The sequence below is a fragment of the Oncorhynchus mykiss genome, unplaced genomic scaffold (assembly GCF_013265735.2).
Source record: "Oncorhynchus mykiss isolate Arlee unplaced genomic scaffold, USDA_OmykA_1.1 un_scaffold_216, whole genome shotgun sequence".
NCBI lineage: Eukaryota > Metazoa > Chordata > Actinopteri > Salmoniformes > Salmonidae > Oncorhynchus > Oncorhynchus mykiss.
This window is the reverse complement of record NW_023493686.1, coordinates 553,612-575,828: the sequence shown is the minus strand read 5'-3', so window position 1 is coordinate 575,828 and position 22,217 is coordinate 553,612. Positions and strand designations below refer to the sequence as shown.

Genomic DNA, 22,217 nt, shown 5'->3' with positions numbered 1-22,217 from the left:
GTCCATTACAGTATATGAGGTTCAGTAGAAGTAACATTGGGATGAATTAAACTTTTGATATTGTCATAATTATTAGTAATGACATCTATAATTTACGTAAAATCAGTGAAATTCAATTCAGAAACAAATATGACATTAAAAAGTAATGTCATGGGAGTGTGGTGCTCCTGGAAGTGGGAGGTGCTAGTGAGACACAGACACACAGAGGTCTCTCATCCAATCCATGTCCTTTCCCAGAGTGGTCCATAATTAACTTTTGCTTGGTTGGCACTTCCAACCAGATATAAGGAGGCTGAGGCCCCAGCATCCATAAGTCAGATACCTTCTTCCTCTGTGGTAAGACCTCTCCACCTCCTTAGATTTGTATATTTGTCTCATCTTTGTACTCAGCAACTGAGGCAGTAGCTAACTGCACTGTTTGAATTGACTTCTGCATGTCTCTTGTATGATTTGACAATATGCAATCAAGTGGCGTTGGTTGAATATGTAAAAAAAAAAATACAAATTACTTAATATTTTTTACTTTAAATCAGTAACTTTCATTTACGGCACTTGTTTGTAAATTGAGTTGGTGTTCTAGAATGTACCTGGGTTTTATGGGAATTTATTTGAATTCTTGACAGAATGTGTAGTTAAAGTGAGTTGTCACTAGGAAAATTAAAGTTACCAGTTGCACCTGTAGTTGAATTTGACATGTAATGATTGAGTTAAATGTTTTCTAGCCCTTCAGGGGTTCTATGATAAGGCTTTAGACTTGTGGGTTTTCACAACACTCATGTTTCACAGGGTCCTCCAAGAAGTACACATTCATCTGTAGGAGGGGGAAAAGAAGGTGAGACATGGTTTGAGTCTCCACATAAAAAGTGATGAGATTATTCTGTTAGAGATACCACTCACCTAACTATGTTGACTGGGGAGGAAGCACCACAGAGTCAATCAAGTTTTTTGTTTTATCTCTTTCCTAGTTATCCGTCACCATGAGTACGGACGCTGAGATGCAAATCTACGGCAAGGCTGCCATATACCTTCGTAAGTCTGAGAAGGAGAGGATGGAGGCACAAGCCGCACCCTTTGATTCAAAGAACGCCTGCTATGTGGCAGACAAGGTGGAGCTGTACCTTAAAGGTCTGGTCACTGCCAGGGCCGACGGGAAGTGTACTGTAACAGTCACGAACCCTGACGGCACTAAGGAGGTAAGCCTGATCTGAAAAGTATTCAAGTTTGTGCAATTACTCTATTTTTTGAAAAATCATTGAAATGATCCAAACAATGTCTATAGGCAATTAGAAATCACTAACAAAAAATATATAAAGAAGCATTTCATTGTTTTTTGTAGACATTATATAACCTTCAAAAACATAATTGTTATGGCTGCTATTTAAACATTAAATAGAATGTTGACTCAACAAGAATCACCAGTTATGTGTCAGTGGGTGATAACTAAGTAGTTGGATTAAATGTGGATGTATATTTTTTAAATGATTCAACTTGTATTTAATGAGCAAAAAGCATTCAGTCATGTCCAGTTTGATCTGTGTGTAATCTAGATTTCTGACTGTTTCAGGAAGGAAAAGAGTTCAAAGATGCAGACATCTATGAGATGAACCCCCCTAAGTACGACAAGATTGAGGACATGGCCATGATGACCTACCTGAATGAAGCCTCTGTGTTGTATAACCTCAAAGAGCGTTATGCAGCATGGATGATCTATGTAAGAAACCTGCACATACAAACACACACATACATGAAGATAATAAACACACACATACATGAAGATAATAAACACACACATACATGAAGATAATAAATATACACATACAGCGCATAAATGAGCGGTAGAAACAGTAGACCCACATCAGTATACCAAAGTACACCCACATTCTCACATAAATCCAGGTAAATGTCAATCTGACTTTGTTAATCTCCTAAATTAATTATGCTTTCATCCAGACCTACTCTGGGCTCTTCTGTGCCACGGTGAACCCCTACAAGTGGCTCCCTGTGTACGATGCAGAGGTTGTCAACGCCTACAGAGGGAAGAAGAGAGTGGAGGCTCCACCCCATATCTTCTCTGTCTCTGACAATGCCTTTCAGTTCATGATGATTGGTACGAGCTCTCATGGATGGCTACATGGTTGGATGGAGGGACAGATGATTGGATGGATGAAGGGAGGGATGGAGGGACAGATGATTGGATGGATGAAGGGAGGGAGGGAGGGACAGATGATTGGATGGATGGAGGGACAGATGATTGGAGGGAGGGAGGGAGGGAGGGAGGGAGGGAGGGAGGGAGGGAGGGAGGGAGGGAGGGAGGGAGGGAGGGAGGGAGGGAGGGAGGGATGGAGGGAGGGATGGACAGATGATTGGATGGATGGAGGGACAGATGATTGGAGGGAGGGAGGGAGGGAGCGAGGGAGGGAGGGAGCGAGGGAGAGAGGGATGATTGGATGGATGGATCTCAAAGTCATAAGTGCTTATAGATGGATGGATGGATCAATAGAAGTTCAAATATGCTTTAGAGAGGTATCTACTGTTTTCTAGTCTAGGTTAGAACAGTTTTCTCGGAAAATCTGATCTCACTACCCTTGAATGGAAAATGCTCCAAAGTGAAATTCATGATGATGCTATTAATTAAATAATGTCCCCTGAATGTTGCTTGAGTATGATAAGCAATGTGCTTTTTGGTTCCAGATAAGGAGAACCAGTCCGTCCTGATTACGTAAGTTGTTTACTAAAATGTCACTTGAGAAAGTGTTTCTATTGTAATAAGTTGTGTCACTTGGTGTGATGAAATACATGACATTATGAATGGATTAGAGCATCAGGTTATGTGTAATAACGAGTCGATGAGAAGGATTATTTGTTAAAGACTTATGTCAGAACACAGGTTAACAGTGCATTTTTCTATGTTATTTCTTAGAGAAAGCCAATCTGACACTCAAACATGTAACTAAAACCCCTCTTTCTCTGTCATATAAACCAGCGGAGAATCCGGTGCAGGAAAGACTGTCAACACCAAGCGTGTCATCCAGTACTTTGCCACCATTGCAGTGTCTGGGGCCAAGAAGGAAGCAGAACCAGGCAAAATGCAGGTAAGTTGTTCTTATGTTTGCCTTTTTAACACATTTCAGTTTGGTTGGTTGTGTAAACTGTTTTTCCTGTGGTGAATCCTCTTTCAAGCAATTGAGAAAAACTAACTTGACCTTGTCACCAGTTTTTGAGCAACTTGTCTTTGTCTCAATCAGGGGTCTCTTGAGGATCAGATCATTGCAGCTAACCCTCTGCTGGAGTCTTACGGTAATGCCAAGACAGTGAGGAACGACAACTCGTCTCGCTTTGTAAGTATGAAGGGCATAAACTTTTTGGGGAATAATTGTATTCTGTAATTCCCTATTGTTATACACATTTAAGATATATATAAGATATATGTATATATATGATATATGATATATATATGTCATTGCTGAAAATTTGAAATTCAAACTTGTCGTGTTTTCAAGGTTCTAAAGTTTGCAATTTCCTCTTTAAAATGTCAGACTTGATTTGCTTCATCAACCCCTACAAAAAAATAAACAAATAATCAAATCCATTATTTATAATCCACATAATGATTCACATTTCCTGTTGCTGCAGGATTATTTTCCCCTGCTGTAGCAAACTGGATCCTACATCAATAACCTACATCTGTATCAATAGATCCAACAACTGTCCAACAAACTGTAACATTTACAGGGGTCTATCAAAGTCAAATGTTGATTTATTTGTTTCTAACCCCCTTGCTCTACTACAGGGTAAATTCATCAGGATTCACTTCCAAGCTGGTAAACTGGCTAAAGCTGATATTGAAACCTGTGAGTTGGTTTTGATTGTTTCTCAATGCTTTCCTAAATTCACAGAGATACATTTAAATGTAAAGATATCCAACAAATTATCTAATTTTCTCTCTCTCTCTCTCTACTCTTTCTTTGTGTCATTCTCTCTCCCTCTCTCTGTCTCTCTCTCCCTCAGACCTGCTGGAGAAGTCCAGAGTGTCCTTCCAGCTGCCCGATGAGAGAGGCTACCACATCTTCTTCCAGATGATGACAGGCCACAAACCTGAGCTAGTTGGTACGACAAAGTAGAGGTCCAGAGGAAATTATTTCCACCCCCATCTATGGAACTTATAAAAATATTCATAATCCACACTAATAATAATATTACAATGAGTACATCCAAGGTAACCAGGCATCTAGACATGGGACAGGTCTCTGGGAAATATCTATCAAGTAATGCACTGTGATGCACTAGTAATACTACATGTATCATTGAGTCCATCTATTGAGTAAAGGAGGGAGAGATACTGTAAAGTAGGAGAGCAGAATTCTAAGAGATTTAACTGACAAGCTGTTCTCCGTTGTCCACAGAAATGGCGCTCATCACCACCAACCCCTACGACTTCCCCATGTGTAGCCAGGGACAGATCACTGTGGCCAGCATTAATGACAATGACGAGCTGGATGCCACAGATGTGAGACAAACAAAGGGTTAACCAAACTCTTGATATGGAATGGATAGTACCACCATACACACTGAATGCTCTGTGAAATTCCAACTTGGTGGCAGCTGGGAATTTTGATGTGTTTTTGTTTGATTCTAAATGCCTTGTGTTAGTTAGGCATGTGCCTCAAGGAACTCTTCATGCCTTCCACTATAGAGCACCACTAAGTGCCCTGTGGAACTGTGCTGCCATCTACTAATGTGTTTGCCAAGCGCAATCATGTGGAACAGAGAAGCCAGTCAAATCTATCTATCCCATTTCTTTTGCAGTGAGCAGCACAGAACTGTAGTGTATCTGAGCAAACTACCATTCAGTTAATCTCTGTTGTACTTCCTCTTTAATGCCAGGATGCCATTACCATCCTGGGATTCACTAATGAAGAGAAGATTGGCATCTATAAGCTGACAGGAGCTGTATTGCACCATGGAAACTTGAAATTCAAGCAGAAGCAGCGTGAGGAGCAGGCCGAGCCAGACGGCACAGAGGGTGAGTCCCACTCATAGATATACAATATGTAGAGCATTAGTCCCATTCCCAGTCCCCAACATAGAAATAGAACATCTAAGACATACAGTGCCACATGAAAGTCAGGCAGGAGATCATTTTTAGAGAACAAATTCCAACCTCCACAAATGTGGGTGAATCAAAATCTAGCCCACAAAGAAGTTTCCCAAACTATTTTTGTCAGTGTGAAATCAGAAACAAGTGATCTTGTGTCCCTGAGTCTGTTGTTGTTGGTTCTCTCTCCAGTGGCTGATAAAATCGCCTACCTGCTGGGCCTGAACTCAGCTGAGATGTTGAAAGCTCTGTGCTACCCCAGAGTGAAGGTCGGCAATGAGTATGTGACCAAGGGACAGACTGTGCCTCAGGTATGGTGGCCAAACACAGAATCTACCATTTTCTGAGCACAGGAATTATTTTGGGGACGAGTGCATTGCTTTTGTTTTTCCCAAGCTTGTATCACCTCATCACTAGACATGGTCAACATCTCATGTATTCATTTGAGGTATTATCATTGCAGGTTAATAACTCAGTCAGTGCTCTGGCCAAGTCCATCTATGAGAGGATGTTCTTGTGGATGGTCATCCGTATCAATGAGATGTTGGACACCAAGAATCCAAGGCAGTTCTATATCGGTGTGCTTGACATTGCCGGGTTTGAGATCTTTGATGTGAGTATGAGACCAGAACAAGACAATAAGTTGTGATTGAGATGGATTACAATCTTGTATGATGAAATGATCCCTTTTAAAATTCCATCAACAGTACAACAGCATGGAGCAGCTGTGCATCAACTTCACCAATGAGAAGCTGCAACAGTTTTTCAACCACACCATGTTCGTCCTGGAGCAAGAGGAGTACAAGAAGGAGGGAATCGTCTGGGCCTTCATTGACTTCGGCATGGACTTGGCTGCCTGCATTGAGCTTATTGAGAAGGTAAGATGTCTGTGAGGATTATAATGGACCGTTATAATGGACCATATATTATCCCTGTGGTACAACGTACAGTAGCGGCGTGTTGTTTAAATTACTGGGAAAGCCAAAACAGTCTAAACAAATCCATATTACAACCTGTGTGTTGTGATAATTGCGTTGTTTGCCCTAAAACCTGTTAGTTTATATGCCTTGCCACTGTGATATAATATACAGGCCTAAGACCGAGACAAAAAGTAGACACAGTGGCAGAATAAATTCAACCACATCTTTGTTTCATCACAAAACCGGAGAGCAACATCTGTCCCGTGGAGTCCACAAAGCATAATGAATGTAACAAACAGTTACATGACCTACAACATGGTCAGTCAAGTACATTTTTCTGCCATTTTCGAACCACTAAACATCTATTGACTTAGAACCACGGAGAGTTACTGCAAGTCGCAAAGAAAACAGGAGCTGCCTCCCTCCAGTATTCCAGCACCAGTTCAACTTCAACCTTTCAACATCATCAAATAACCCATGCTTAGTCTGATACAGTGACAACTTAAAGATTCCAAAAAACGAGTTTATTCCCAATCACCGTCAGCTAAATATCATGTGGCTGTCCATGGTACTAATTTATGTGAGTAGAAAAAAACATGTTGACTAACTTTCATGTTGCTGAAACAGTCTCTGTCATACAGTACAACCTTTACATTTTTGTTGTCGTCCTTGGCAACCTGGCTAAAACCATTGCTCGCTATTCTAACTTCCTTTCCTGGGCAACGATTAGCCAGCTAGTTAACATTAGCCTTCTACATCTAGCTACATGTTGAACTCCCATACTCTCAGACCAAAAGAACAATGTATGAATTTATGGTTGGATCAGAATTGCTGCTACGAGGACAAGTCCCTGTCTCTATCCATGACTACTTTAGGAAAGGGCCCATTTTAGCTAGCAAGCTATCCACCGGAGGACAACAACAATGAGATGCAACAATTTATGATGTTTGGATTGATGTGAAGCCAAATTCAAACTGGCTTCATTTCACAAATTTTTTGGTGCACCAGGACCATTCACAGATTAGCTCACTCAGTTTAGCTCAACTCTGATTCACTGTTATTGTATAAAAGAAATATCAACTGAGGCCAAATGTTCGTCGTCTTCTTCCCATGTATTCAATGTTACAATATCATATTAGTTTTGACAGCATCAGATAGAAGAGCTACACATACAGAGAAAGAGGGGCGCAGTTTGGCTCGCTAACATGCTTTACCTGGAGAGATACATTCAGCCTCTTGCTAAGTGAGACGAAAGATATAAAATAATGTGTCATTTTTGGGGGGAAGCCTGGCTTCCCTTGGCACCCATGAATACATGCCCTGTCAAGTTATCTGACTGTTGAGAACTCAATATGTTTCCTATTATGAGTCCCTAAATTATTATAATCCTATAATAGCATGTTTACTAATTGAATAAATGTGATCCTAAATGGAAATATCACTAATTTGATATACATCTCTTTTCGTAAAGCCATTGGGCATCTTCTCCATCCTTGAAGAGGAGTGCATGTTCCCCAAGTCTTCAGACACTACCTTCAAGGACAAGCTGTACGCCCAGCATCTTGGCAAAACAAAGGCGTTTGAGAAGCCCAAGCCTGCCAAAGGCAAGGCAGAGGCCCACTTCTCCCTGGTGCACTACGCCGGAACTGTGGACTACAACATCACTGGATGGCTGGAGAAGAACAAGGATCCCCTGAACGACTCAGTTTGTCAGCTGTACCAGAAGTCTGGAGTCAAAATTCTGGCTGCTCTGTATCCTGCTCCACCACCTGAGGGTAAGACTAGCATCACGTCAAATGATTTAATTAAGCACTACTTATAACTTAGACTGAATGTTCTTTAAAATCTTTGAATGTATAGCAATTTCTCAGGGTGTTTTCACCAGGTTCATTTATTCAAACACTTGGTTAATTCAAATCATACAATAGGTGTTATTCTACACAATCTCATTGGCAGCATTTGCCTCTAGATATGTGTGAAGTTAACAAGACCACTCTAGATTTCTTACATATTCTTCTAATTATTCTATTTATTCCACCCGCTCTAGGAAATGTACTTTTCTAGTTATCTTTAACTTTCCCCCATTTTAACAGATAAAGCCAAGAAAGGAGGCAAGAAGAAGGGTGGTTCCATGCAGACTGTGTCCTCCCAGTTCAGGGTGAGCTTTTGAAATGTGTAGATTCAGTCCTTCAAAAGGTGCAATTATTCTAAATTACAGTCGGCCTGAGAAAATGGTTTGTAACCCCCTTACAGGAGAACTTACATAAGCTGATGACCAACTTGAGGAGCACTCATCCTCACTTTGTGCGCTGCCTGATCCCCAACGAGTCAAAGACTCCAGGTACAAGAAATATTGACTTAAATATGTCATCTTATCAGTACAGTATCAGTGACCTTAACAATCCCAATCTATAACCTGTTTATTATTATTAAAAGAGACGTGTTTTGTTTTACCAGGTCTGATGGAGAACTTCCTGGTTATCCACCAGCTCAGGTGTAATGGTGTACTGGAGGGTATCAGGATCTGCAGGAAGGGCTTCCCCAGCAGAATCATCTATGCTGACTTCAAGCAAAGGTACACACACACAAGCACACACACACGCACACACACCACATAAAATATCTGCTCCAAGGGTTTTCCCAGCATCAGAATAGTCTTACCTTTTACGAAATATAACCAACATATTACAACTTGACATGTTAAAAATGTCTCCTCATTCAGGTACAAAGTACTGAATGCCAGTGTCATCCCTGAGGGCCAGTTCATGGACAACAAGAAGGCTTCTGAGAAGCTGCTTGGGTCCATTGATGTGAATCACGAGGATTACAAGTTTGGACACACCAAGGTCAGTCAAATACCCCCAGCAAAATCTGACAACAAAACACAGCTTGAATAATAATTTAAACCCATACCATATAAAATCTCTCCAGTTGATCTATCCATCCTTTTGTTCTTTCTTCTTCCTTTAACTAATGGAAAAGGTGGAAAAACATTGTAGTGTTTATTCATCACAAGTATAGAAGAGAAACTAAACTCATTATAATTTGCATTGTGATAGAGTGGTATAGTTGCAGGTATATGTATCTGTACATTATTAATCTACAACTGTACAATAACTAACAACTTAGAAACAACCTGTCACATGGTTTGTTTGCAACTATTGCAAAGTTAATGTTGTTTAAATCAATCTAGTGGTGTTGTTCCCCTCTTTTGATTCAAGCCTTTCTATCTGTGGTTCCATTGACCGTGTTAACCTGTGTCTCAGGTGTTCTTCAAAGCCGGTCTGCTGGGTGTCCTGGAGGAGATGAGAGATGAGAAGCTGGCCTCTCTGGTCGGCATGGTCCAGGCTCTCAGCCGTGGATTCCTCATGAGGAGAGAGTTTAGCAAGATGATGGAGAGGAGGTGAGGAATAGTAGACATCTTGGCAAAGCTTTCTGTCAACCACCTGTATCTAATGCATTATGATTACATACTATATATGCTGTGAGTTGTTCAGAATGAGAAAGTACATCTTATAATGGTCAACTAAAGCTTTTGGGTTAATTCATTTATAAGTCCAGAAATGGATGTAGCAACTAAGGATTCTAGCTTTATAGCTGCAGTTTCGGATTTGGCTTTTCAATTGGCATTTAAATTTGTGGTATTTATCCATTAATTCTGGAAGAATATAAAATGTCTCATGAGCTTAGCATGACTGTCAGTCATTGCATCTAGGGCACTCACTATGAATTTAATAGGGGTTACATTTCCCTAGCTCCATTCCTCAGCTGTTAACAAACAGTGGTGTGGGGCCCCATTTTGTTGTTCATCTAATCCCAGAATGTAGCTTTAAGCATGTCACTCACCATGTCACTCTCCTTTCTGTCGACCAGAGAATCAATTTACGCCATCCAGTACAACATCCGCTCATTCATGAATGTCAAAACCTGGCCATGGATGAAGTTGTACTTCAAGATCAAGCCCCTGCTGCAGAGCGCTGAGACTGAGAAGGAGCTGGCCAACATGAAGGAGAACTATGACAAGATGACGGCAGACCTGGCCAAGGCTCTGGCCACAAAGAAGCAAATGGAGGAGAAGTTGGTGTCCCTGACGCAGGAGAAGAACGACCTGGCGCTCCAAGTAGCATCTGTGAGTCAGCAACAAGCTTCATAAGGGCACATCCACACACACAAATACACAGACAGACATACATACAAACCCACAAACACATATGAACACACTGTGAAGGTTTAACATGTTTTTATTGCCATTATTATATATTTCATGAATTTCTATTGATTTAATCTGACCTTCAATACACAAAGTGAGGCCTCTGATTTTTTTTCTGCTGTTCTGAAACCAGGAAGGAGAGAGTCTGAACGATGCTGAGGAAAGGTGCGAGGGGCTCATCAAGAGCAAGATCCAGCAGGAGGCCAAACTCAAAGAGACGACCGAGAGGCTGGAGGATGAGGAGGAGATCAATGCTGAGTTGACTGCTAAGAAGAGGAAGCTGGAGGATGAGTGCTCTGAGCTGAAGAAGGACATTGATGACCTGGAGCTCACCCTGGCCAAAGTGGAGAAGGAGAAGCACGCCACTGAAAACAAGGTATTGTGTCTTACCATAGACAGTCTAACCAACAATAATCAACTCAAAACATAGCTTTACAGAATTGGAATTCAAGTTGTATTGTGGGTGCAGGAAAAATTAAGACACAACGGAGGAATTTCAGTTGCGTGGTACTCCCAACATTCATTGCATGTTCTACTCCACCTCATTTATGACTTCCATTCAGTACACTGGCATGGTGAACACTGACATCTAGTGTTGAATATATAGTACAGTAATTGTTAATGCTGTGCAAATCTAAATTAAATGAATGCAATATTTAACAAACTAAATCTCCCCTTTATGGTGAAGTGACCAAAGACTAATTTTGATGTGGCCGTTTTCAGGTTAAAAACCTGACAGAGGAGATGGCGTCTATGGATGAGAGTGTTGCCAAGCTGACCAAGGAGAAGAAAGCCCTCCAAGAGGCCCACCAGCAGACACTGGATGACCTGCAGGCAGAGGAGGACAAAGTCAACACTCTGACCAAGGCCAAGACCAAGCTGGAACAGCAAGTGGACGACGTGAGTGGAGTTTGACATTTTGGCCATGATAGTATGTAAGATGATATTATCTTCAGTTGTTTAGATTTTAACAATATATGTGTTTTTATCTTCTAGCTTGAGGGTTCTCTGGAGCAAGAGAAGAAGCTCCGTATGGACCTTGAGAGATCCAAGAGAAAGCTGGAGGGAGATCTGAAACTGGCCCAGGAGTCCATAATGGACCTGGAGAATGACAAGCAACAAGCTGATGAGAAAATCAAGAAGTAAACACAAACAAATGAATACAGTATTACCTGCTATAATGGTTGTTCTTGACTAACTATTGTAATTATTAATTATTATTTGCATGTGATTCTTAAAAGCAAAGTGAATGGTATTATCCTCTGCCTTTACACTATAGAAACAAAACCAACTCTGCAATTGACCTGTTTGTGTTTCTTAGGAAGGAGTTTGAGACCACCCAGCTCCTCAGCAAGGTTGAGGATGAGCAGTCTCTGGGAGCTCAGCTGCAGAAGAAGATCAAGGAACTCCAGGTACAGTACAGGATATAAGCTTCAGTACAGAAAAGCACAGACTTGAATCAATTCTTGAAAAATATTATTCTGGTAGCAAACATTTTTCCAGTTGGCTTCTGACAGCTGAGTAGGTTGGAAGATGGTGTTTCTTAACATTGTGGTTTTGGTTCCTTAATGGGACACTGTCTACTGAATATATTAGTGTAACTGGGTTTTTATTAAACACATTTATGCAAAATATAAATACTATTATTACTTTGTGAGGTTCAATTGTTTCAACTGTATTGTAGTGTTCATCCCCCTGCTCCTACCCCTGTTCTAGGCCCGTATTGAGGAGCTGGAGGAGGAAATTGAGGCTGAGCGTGCTGCCAGGGCTAAGGTTGAGAAGCAGAGGGCCGATCTCTCCAGGGAACTTGAGGAGATCAGCGAGAGGCTGGAGGAGGCCGGAGGCGCCACTGCTGCTCAGATTGAGATGAACAAGAAGCGTGAGGCTGAGTTCCAGAAGCTGCGTCGTGATCTTGAAGAGTCCACCCTGCAGCATGAGGCCACAGCCGCCGCTCTGCGCAAGAAGCAGGCCGACAGTGTGGCTGAGCTCGGGGAGCAGATCGACAACCTGCAGCGCGTCAAGCAGAAGCTGGAGAAGGAGAAGAGCGAGTACAAGATGGAGATTGATGACCTCTCCAGCAACATGGAGGCCGTCGCCAAGGCTAAGGTGAGTAGTGATGTTTTGGTCAAGCAGTGTTGAGGAGGGCCAACTACATTACCATTCAAGTGAACTGAAGTTGACAGGAGTCCCACATATAAAGTAATGATGGTACATGTTTCACTAACAGGGCAATCTGGAGAAGATGTGCCGTACTCTTGAGGACCAGCTGAGCGAGCTGAAGACTAAGAATGATGAGAATGTTCGCCAGGTCAACGACATCAGCGGACAGAGGGCCAGACTCCTGACAGAAAATGGTACCATCAACAATGAACAATAAGCCAATGCTTTCCTTCAGTAAAACACAATAACATGTTGGGGGCTGTATCCACATAATTTATACTGTACTATTCACCACCTAACATTCCCTATGATACCTCAAAATACATTTTCAATCGTAGAGAACAGAGACCCTATTAACAAGATGTCCCTCTGTCCCTGCAGGTGAGTTTGGTCGCCAGCTGGAGGAGAAAGAAGCACTGGTGTCTCAGCTGACCAGAGGAAAACAGGCCTTCACCCAGCAGGTGGAGGAGCTAAAGAGGGCAGTTGAGGAGGAGGTCAAGGTAAGGGACCCAAAATGGACTCCGCGTCCACAGAGTTTAGAGCTATATCTTCATATAGACTGTGACTACGCAACCCTCTGAGACTCCTACTATCTCACCACATTCAGAGACTCCTACTGTCTCACCATCCGCAGAGACTCCTACTGTCTCTCCAACCTCACAGACTCCTCTCTCCACCCTCAGAGACTCCTATTGTCTCTCCACCCTCAGAGACTCCTATTGTCTCTCCATCCTCAGAGACTTCGACCATAATGTGTTTGACTATCTCACTCATCTCTCCTTGTCTTTCATTCTCACAGGCTAAAAATGCACTGGCCCACGGTGTTCAGTCTGCCCGCCATGACTGTGACCTCCTGAGGGAGCAGTTTGAGGAGGAGCAGGAGGCCAAGGCAGAGCTGCAACGCGGCATGTCCAAGGCCAACAGTGAGGTGGCTCAGTGGAGGACTAAGTATGAAACTGATGCCATCCAGCGCACAGAGGAGCTGGAGGAGGCCAAGTGAGTCGCACGCAACAGAAAAAACTCAGATATTGTGTGGATGGTGAGGGTGGTAGGGGGCTCTGACAAAATGTTACATCAATATGTATTGTAACATTTCTTTCACACCATCAAACCACCCTCTGTTGTCCAACAGGAAGAAGCTGGCCCAGCGTCTGCAGGATGCTGAGGAGACCATTGAGGCGACCAACTCCAAGTGCGCCTCCCTGGAGAAGACCAAGCAGAGGCTGCAGGGAGAGGTGGAGGACCTCATGATTGATGTTGAGAGAGCCAACGCATTGGCCGCCAACCTCGACAAGAAGCAGAGGAACTTTGACAAGGTGAAAATAAATAAAGCTATATTTTTTTATCAAGTTTATAATTGTTGCATATTTCTAATTTAAAAACTCCACATCAATGACTTCTGATGAAAATCCCATGGATTCTCCTAGGTTCTGGCAGAGTGGAAGCAGAAGTATGAGGAGGGCCAGGCTGAGCTGGAAGGAGCTCAGAAGGAGGCTCGCTCTATGAGCACTGAACTCTTCAAAATGAAGAACTCCTACGAGGAGGCTCTGGATCATCTGGAGACTCTGAAGAGAGAGAACAAGAACCTGCAACGTGAGCATTTGACAGCAAATCTATTTGGCTTATGTTTAATTAGCAAGATGAATTGCTGTTAATTAATTCACTGTTATTATGATTCAATATCAACTTCAGTACATTGACATATCCACTTAAAATCCCCCAAGTCTAAACTTCTTGTGTGTGTGTGCAGAGGAGATCTCTGACCTTACTGAGCAGATCGGAGAGACTGGCAAGAGCATCCATGAGCTGGAGAAGGCCAAGAAGACCGTGGAGACAGAAAAGTCTGAGATCCAGACCGCTCTGGAGGAGGCTGAGGTACAAACTACAGCTGTTTGTTGGGAAAAGCAGTGTTATCTAACCAATGCCAGCTACAGTGAAAGGCCCTGTGTATGGGTGTTTATTGTAGTCATATATATTTAATTCCTACATCCAAATGTATTGAACACAATTGGCCTGACTGCTTCTGTTTGTCCAGGGAACACTGGAGCACGAGGAATCCAAGATTCTGCGTGTGCAGCTGGAGCTGAACCAGATCAAGGGTGAGGTGGACAGGAAGATTGCTGAGAAGGACGAGGAGATGGAGCAGATCAAGAGGAACAGCCAGAGGGTGGTTGACTCCATGCAGAGCACCCTGGACTCTGAGGTCAGGAGCAGGAATGATGCCCTGAGGGTGAAGAAGAAGATGGAGGGAGACCTGAACGAGATGGAGATCCAGCTGAGCCACTCCAACAGGCAGGCCGCTGAGGCCCAGAAACAGCTGAGGAATGTCCAGGGACAGCTCAAGGTAAAGGGACTGGGACATCAGGCTCAAAAACCTGAACATGGCTAGGGATTTGTTTGTGAAACACCCCTACTTCCACAAGTCCTAATGAACGTATGTCATTGTGAACCCCAGGATGCCCAATTGCACCTTGATGATGCTGTCCGTGTCGCAGAGGACATGAAGGAGCAGGCAGCCATGGTGGAGCGCAGAAACGGTCTGATGGTGGCTGAAATCGAGGAGCTGAGAGTTGCTCTGGAGCAGACAGAGAGAGGCCGCAAAGTGGCTGAGACTGAGCTGGTAGACGCCAGCGAGCGTGTTGGACTGCTGCACTCCCAGGTATGGGTCAAAGCCATTTCTAATGAAACTCAACCAAGCAAACAATTTAAACACACCTGTAATTGGACCGTGCTTGCCTTAGATTTTCATAATTTCAGTCTTGTGACTTGTAAGTTCTCCTTGGGGTCAAACAAATCATCTTCCTCCTTCAGAACACCAGCCTTCTGAACACCAAGAAGAAGCTGGAGACTGACCTGGTGCAGGTGCAGGGAGAGGTGGACGACATCGTCCAGGAGGCCAGGAATGCAGAGGAGAAGGCCAAGAAGGCAATCACTGATGTGAGTCCTTGAATTACATCAACTTAATTGGTCCCTAAGGTCCAATGGTAGCTGGGCTGGTTAAGAACAACAAAGATCTGCAAGGGACATTATGATTGGTGCATAAATTAAACAAACTACTATTCCAGGCGGCCATGATGGCTGAGGAGCTGAAGAAGGAGCAGGACACCAGCTCTCACCTGGAGAGGATGAAGAAGAACCTGGAGGTCACAGTCAAGGACCTGCAGCACCGCCTGGATGAGGCTGAGAATCTGGCCATGAAGGGAGGCAAGAAGCAGCTCCAGAAACTGGAGTCCAGGGTGAGTTACCACCAGGGTGGATTAGGGTGGATTGAAAGACCGATTGCTGGAAATGTATTTGATCATGTTAAAATACACAGGAGCATTTTGTAATTACTTTTTATCTCAAATAACCCATCTAGATCAGGGGTTCCCAAACTGTTTTATGGCAAGGACCACTTTTGTGGTAGCGAATTCATCAGAGACCCCCCTCATAATATCAGAACACAACTCCTACTTTAAAGTGCGATAAAAATTGCATCCACTCAGATTTACTATGACTTCTGCAGTGCATCACTGGACTAATCAAGTCTCAGGCCCTCAAGTCCCCCCTCTTTGCATCAGAGAGAAAATGTTGCAGTTTTAAAGCTTACATTACAGTGAATTTATGATCACAACAAAACCAATTATAATAATTTTACATTTATTTAGTGGAGTTGATCCAAAACCTTTAAATAGACGCAAACGTATTCATCTAGTTGCTTCCTTCAGGCTTAAACTGTTGTCTCAGCAGACTTCTTCTAATCTGCCATTTCATTCATAATAATAATAATAATAATAATTCCCAATAAATATCAACACACAATATAATATACATTCATCGAATTGATGTCATAGTAATAATTTATCTCTCTATTGTTACGTCTCATTCACTGGCCGTTGCTAGGGAAGCTAGCGTTGCTATGCGGGGCTACCAGCTAGCAGGCTAATGGCTGAATTAGCTTTTAGGCTAGCGGAGTTTAATAAGTTCATAAAACCTGAAAATACAACATAACATCTCAAAAATATGTACACACTCCAGAAACAGTACCGTTTGAATATGGTGATTTTTACACTCGCTTACCTTCAAAATTAAGACGTAAAAATGTATTTATGTCGGTGCTTCTGTCTTTCTGTTGGCTCACTTGGCAAACTACTCCCAACTGCCATGGCGCGAGCTCCATAATAGAAGCAATGTCACAACATTAAAACATGCGAGTGGCGGCCTCTAGTTGCCATACTGGTACTGCACCATACACCACAAAACGCATGACAAAATGGTTAAAAGTCATATTTCAAAAACAAGAAGAATTGAGTTGTGAGCCTCCCAGACCCGTTGTTTATCTAAGAGTTAATAACATTCATTGTGGATAAATAATATTACATTGTACTGTATTGCACCCTCTAAACATTTTGCCAAGATCCCTGGCTGTTTAATCTGTTCTTGCTATAAATATTCATAAACAAATTTAAATGTAAATTTCACTTTGGGAACCACTGACCTAGTTAATGAAAAGTTTATGTTATTATTACAGACCACTTCAATTAAAATAATGAAATGACTTGACTGAGTAGAAGACTATACCTCTGTTTTACAAAACGTCTGATTTCACCAGCTCAAACAAATGCCTACATGTATTTCTTCCACAAAGGTGCGTGAGCTCGAGACTGAGGTGGAGGCCGAGCAGAGAAGAGGTGTAGACGCAGTAAAGGGAGTCCGCAAGTATGAGCGCAGAGTCAAGGAGCTTACTTACCAGGTAAGAGAAAGTGTCAAGTTTGTGAAGAATGAACTAACACAGACAGGTTTGTGTATAAAACTATTGTGACATTGATTCTTTGCTCTTCTCCCACAGACTGAGGAGGATAAGAAGAACGTTAACAGACTTCAGGACCTGGTAGATAAGCTGCAGATGAAAGTGAAGGCCTACAAGAGGCATTCTGAGGAAGCGGTGAGTCACAGACTTAGTCAAATACTCTGAAAAGAAACATTTTTTCCCCCTACAAAACGTAATGTCCATGTGGTTTAGTTGAAGTGTTGCTACAGCACACCTGTCATCAATGACTCAATTGATATTACAAGTAATTGCTTAAGAAATTATCAACATTTCTGAGTGTTTGCTGCGCTGGGGGCTGGTCTAGTGATCGTGCTGGAGGCAGCGGATTGGTCCCCCGTTCTGCCACTCACTTCCTCTGCTGTATCATCTAGCTCCCTGTATACATTGCTATTCTAAAGCTGTCTTTTTTTGTATTTCGTTTTTTAAAATACCTTTAAAAACAGAATAGTAATTTGCTTCCTGGTTTCAAACTTTAAATGCTGATGTTCTGCTCTCCCTCTCCTTTCCTCACCCAGGAGGAAGCAGCAAACCAGCACATGTCTAAGTTCAGGAAGGTTCAGCATGAGCTGGAGGAGGCTGAGGAGCGTGCTGACATCGCTGAGACTCAGGTCAACAAGCTCAGAGCCAAGACCCGTGACTCTGGAAAGGTACAGAACTGCTGCTAAACCTGTACCTGACTCATGTTTAAATATGACCACATCAACACCACCTATGATTCAGTCTTCTCAGAGGTCAATACAGACCTTTTACACTCAACTGTATTGAATATCCCTAAGAAGAACATTTCAGGAAGGGCTAAACAATCTAATGAGAGTAATTCAGTTAGTACTTACTTCAACATCTAAAATCCAAGCTGAGCACTGAGCACTAAAGACTTGATCCATTATATTCTATCCAATTCTATCCATATATTTATCATGTTGATTGTTATTACTGATCCATTATATTCTATCCATATATTTATCATGTTCATTGTTATTACTGATCCATTATATTCTATCCATATATTTATCATGTTCATTATTATTACTGATCCATTATATTCTATCCATATATTTATCATGTTGATTGTTATTACTGATCCATTATATTCTATCCAATTCTATCCATATATTTATCATGTTGATTGTTATTACTGATCCATTATATTCTATCCATATATTTATCATGTTCATTGTTATTACTGATCCATTATATTCTATCCATATATTTATCATGTTCATTATTATTACTGATCCATTATATTCTATCCATATATTTATCATGTTGATTGTTATTACTGATCCATTATATTCTATCCAATTCTATCCATATATTTATCATGTTCATTGTTATTACTGATCCATTATATTCTATCCATATATTTATCATGTTCATTATTATTACTGATCCATTATATTCTATACATATATTTATCATGTTCATTATTATTACTGATCCATTATATTCTATCCATATATTTATCATGTTCATTATTATTACTGATCCATTATATTATTTCTTTATTCTTACAGGGAAAAGAAGTTGCTGAATAAACAAGACCAAAGTATTGAAGATCAAAGTCTTACCATTTTCCTGTGATGCATAAAATATGATTTTCATGGTGAAATGTTGAGCATTGATTAAAAACATGTGGATCTACATACACTTCCTTTGTGACTGTGGATTTATTACTCAGCAAACAGTTTTTAAACCATAAAATATTGTACTTTAATTAATGGAGCGATTTGGGATTCCAACAACAACAAAGCAGACACCCCAACAAAGCGGTAACCTCTTTTGGTAAACATCTGAGGGATGAGGATGGAGAAATGTAACCACTATCAAATTCTTAGACTGAGCTATGTATGTAAGGACTGACCACTGTAGTGGAAATTTCAGTACAGAGAAAGACTTGGACAATTATTCATTATTCGTTATTATTCAAACAATCATCTTTATTCAACATCGATTAATTATTCTAATAATGAAACCGTCGACCGGTCGACCGAAATCGTCGACCGCACACTCCAAGTTGTGTTGCAGAGAGCATAGCTGATAATGAATTAACAGAGATCTTATATAGGCCCTAAATGCTCAGTCAGACATTTCTACCGTTCCCATAAGCCACCTTGGTATAATCTCCTGGTTGTCTGCACGGGATGTTAATTAACTTCCAACCCGGTTTAGTTTCCCAGATGCCAGGAAGATGAGACAATGAGGCATTGCTATAAACTCTTCCAGGCTCTCTCTATCTCGGGTCACACACACCACATCTTGTCTATAGAATGCCAGCTTTTAGGTGTTTATCACCATTATCCCTAGCAAAACCCATTCCTTAACCAGACGCCCAGACTAACTGCAGGAAGCTAGAGTGGACACCATAAAAACTCAGTATTAGCAGGCCAGTCTTAATCTTAGTTAAATATATAACTGTTTACTATTAATATCAAACAAATCAGATAAGTATGTCATTTTTCCCCTGACACCATCCATAACGTAAAAGTTATAGTTTTAACTCTTTACACTAAGTGGAAATGTAGGGATATTCTCAGAACAACGTTCTCAGAAAACAACAAACCAGATTTTTGCATTTGAAGTTTGTCACAGATTATGCAAATATGAATCTGTTGTGGACACACTGCATAAACAGAAATGGCGATAGAGCATCTGACCAAATTACTGAAGATTTTAGTTCTGGCTTTTACTGATATTATATCCATATAAATGAGAAAATAAATCACACATGTGATGTTGTTTTATCATTAGACAGTTTGCATTTGCAAAGAAGCTTTTCGGCAGATATACACTGCTGTAATGATTCGTGTTTTTATGGTAATAAAATGTCATTTAATTTCTAAGAGAAAGTACAGTAATACACATTATAAACACAGTGATAAACACGGAAATACACATTATAAACACAGTAATATATTGTTAGATTTCTTCCGGTGCCGCAGAAATGATTTTGTTTTCCACTGCAAAATGTTTTGAATATGTTTTGTTGCCTTAATGAACATGACCCGCCACATGGGCCTTTCTATTTATATCAAAACTCCAAACAACATTTAGTATAACAACTTTCCAATAGAGGGCGCTGAACACCAAGGTTAGAAGAGGCAACGCAAGGGGGTTTTCTTTTGCCTGCCACTGCAAAGGTTAGTGGAAGGTGCCTGAAAGAAATCCTGGCTGGGAATCAGAGGAGACTAAAGCATTGTCAAAACAGTAGTGAGGGCTTTCCCTGACAGTTGGTTGGCTAGCATATTTATAGACAACATGCGTGAGTGTTTTAGGAAACTGGGGATCAACGGCTGTACTCGGCAAGGGCTTCCCCTGGGCTGTCTGGCAGGAAGTATTTATGGATTACTGTGGTGTGTAGAGGGATCACTGCAGTAGATACGTGTGTGTAGAAGGAAACACAATGGAACATCTTTCAAAATGTTTATCTTAACTGTATGATTATTGCCTTTTAACTGTGTCCCATGCCTGCCAGAAATGATTGCCTTTCAGGGCTGAATTACCTTTGTTGCATTACATTGAATTGATTGTTTGTAATTTATGTTACATACGCAGTTATATTTTATAATGCCAGGATGTCATTCAGGCTTTTCATCTAGTATGAATTCCCTGCACACTATTGAGGAAGAGAATCGTCTTTTCAGACTCAGAATATTGGCACATTGAACCATGTCACAGACTGTAGAATAAAAATCTGTGGATGGAGCTGAAACAATGATGTGGCATCTGTTCTGCCATCTTGATGCACGTTCCCCATAGCCTTCATTAGATCATGCCTTCTCAGTATGGACGAGCCTAGTGCGTTGGTATTTGCTACTTGATGCATGTTGTAAATAGAATATACTGGTAGTATGGTAAGTACATAACTAATACATTGAGTGTACAAAACATTAGGAACACCTGCTCTTTCCACAACAGACTGACCAGGTGAAAGCTACAATCCCTTATTGATGTAATTTATGTCAATCAATCAAATGTATTTATAAAGGCCTTTTTACATCAGACAATGTCACAAAGTGCTGTACAGAAACCCAGCCTGAAACCCCAAACAGCAAGCAATGCAGATGTTCAAAGGTTCATAGATGACCAAAGATATCCACTTCAATCAGTGTAGATGAAGGGGAGGAGACAGGTTGAGGAATCATTTTTAAGCCTTCAGACAATTGAGACATGGAATGTGCCAAGACAATGCAGGAGTGGCTTCGGTACAAGCCTCTGAATGTCCTTGAGTGGCCCAGCCAGAGCCCGGACTTGAACCCGATCGAACATCTCTGGAGAGACCTGAAAATAGCTGTGCAGCGACACTCCCCATCCAACCTGACAGAGCTTGAGAGGATCTGCAGAGAGGAATGGGAGAAACTCCCCAAATACAAGTGTGCCATGAAGACTTGACGCTGTAATCGCAGTCAAAAGTGCTTCAAAAAAGTACTGAGTAAAGGGTCTGAATACTTATGTAAATGTGATATTTTAGTTTTTTTGTTTTTGTTAAAATTTGCAAATATTTCTAAAAACATGTTTTTAGTTTTTCATTATGGGGTAGTGTGTGGGGTGAGGAAATGATGAGGTGGGAAAAAAATGTAATCCCTTAAAGAATAAGGCTGTGACGTAACAAATTATGGAAAAAGTCAAGGGGTCTGAATACTATCAGACTGCACTGTACCGAGGCTCAAACCCAGGAAGTCTCTCACAAACACATGACCTCCTGAAGCATCTTAACCAGTCGCGCCACCAAAAAGCTAACTATTCAGCAGCACAAGTGGAGACGCTGAGGACTGAGGTTCACAGATCCCCCATCTGCTACACAATCAATAACCAGTTTAGGAAAAAGCATTTTAATGTTTTGGTAATGCTATACTTTTCCAGATTTACCAGAGGGTTCAAATTGCAATGAGTTAGATGCTAAATAGCTTTGTCAGCATAGCGGAGGCTTCACACATAGCCGAGGCGTCACACTTTTATGAGATGGCTATAAATAGAATCCAGAGTGGTGGGAGAGGTTGGAATGAAGGCCCAACAGTCAGCCAA

The 22,217-nt window shown here is 41.4% G+C and overlaps 1 protein-coding gene across 2 annotated transcripts; it reads left to right on the top strand.

The window, feature by feature from the left end:
* The first annotated feature begins 260 nt into the window (after positions 1 to 260).
* LOC110494893 (myosin heavy chain, fast skeletal muscle-like) lies at positions 261 to 18,842 on the top strand. 2 transcript variants are annotated; one of them, XM_036972993.1, is made up of 41 exons: positions 261 to 336; positions 787 to 832; positions 966 to 1,193; positions 1,565 to 1,711; positions 1,951 to 2,107; positions 2,692 to 2,719; positions 2,984 to 3,092; positions 3,246 to 3,338; positions 3,791 to 3,851; positions 4,009 to 4,107; positions 4,404 to 4,507; positions 4,885 to 5,023; positions 5,288 to 5,406; positions 5,559 to 5,708; positions 5,803 to 5,973; positions 7,487 to 7,790; positions 8,109 to 8,173; positions 8,269 to 8,356; positions 8,473 to 8,590; positions 8,738 to 8,861; positions 9,282 to 9,418; positions 9,889 to 10,144; positions 10,359 to 10,601; positions 10,949 to 11,125; positions 11,222 to 11,367; positions 11,547 to 11,637; positions 11,942 to 12,331; positions 12,453 to 12,579; positions 12,767 to 12,885; positions 13,185 to 13,381; positions 13,518 to 13,701; positions 13,813 to 13,978; positions 14,136 to 14,260; positions 14,421 to 14,729; positions 14,841 to 15,044; positions 15,197 to 15,322; positions 15,451 to 15,621; positions 17,013 to 17,117; positions 17,214 to 17,309; positions 17,711 to 17,842; positions 18,710 to 18,842. In XM_036972993.1, the coding sequence occupies exons 3-41, from the start codon at positions 978 to 980 to the stop codon at positions 18,728 to 18,730; spliced, it is 5,814 nt and encodes a 1,937-aa protein (XP_036828888.1). In that variant the 5' UTR covers positions 261 to 336; positions 787 to 832; positions 966 to 977; the 3' UTR covers positions 18,731 to 18,842. The 2 variants fall into 2 exon arrangements, with proteins under 2 accessions (XP_036828888.1, XP_036828889.1); XM_036972994.1 differs by lacking the exon at positions 261 to 336 and having other exon boundaries at positions 813 to 828.
* The last annotated feature ends 3,375 nt before the right edge of the window (positions 18,843 to 22,217 follow it).

Excerpts from the sequence above, each read along its gene's own strand:
- LOC110494893 (XM_036972993.1), top strand. The coding sequence starts at position 978 with ATGAGTACGGACGCTGAGATGCAAATCTACGGCAAGGCTGCCATATAC. Across the intron at positions 5,974-7,486 it reads GCATTGAGCTTATTGAGAAG|CCATTGGGCATCTTCTCCAT; the intron begins GTAAGATGTCTG and ends CTTTTCGTAAAG. Across the intron at positions 9,419-9,888 it reads AGCAAGATGATGGAGAGGAG|AGAATCAATTTACGCCATCC; the intron begins GTGAGGAATAGT and ends TCTGTCGACCAG.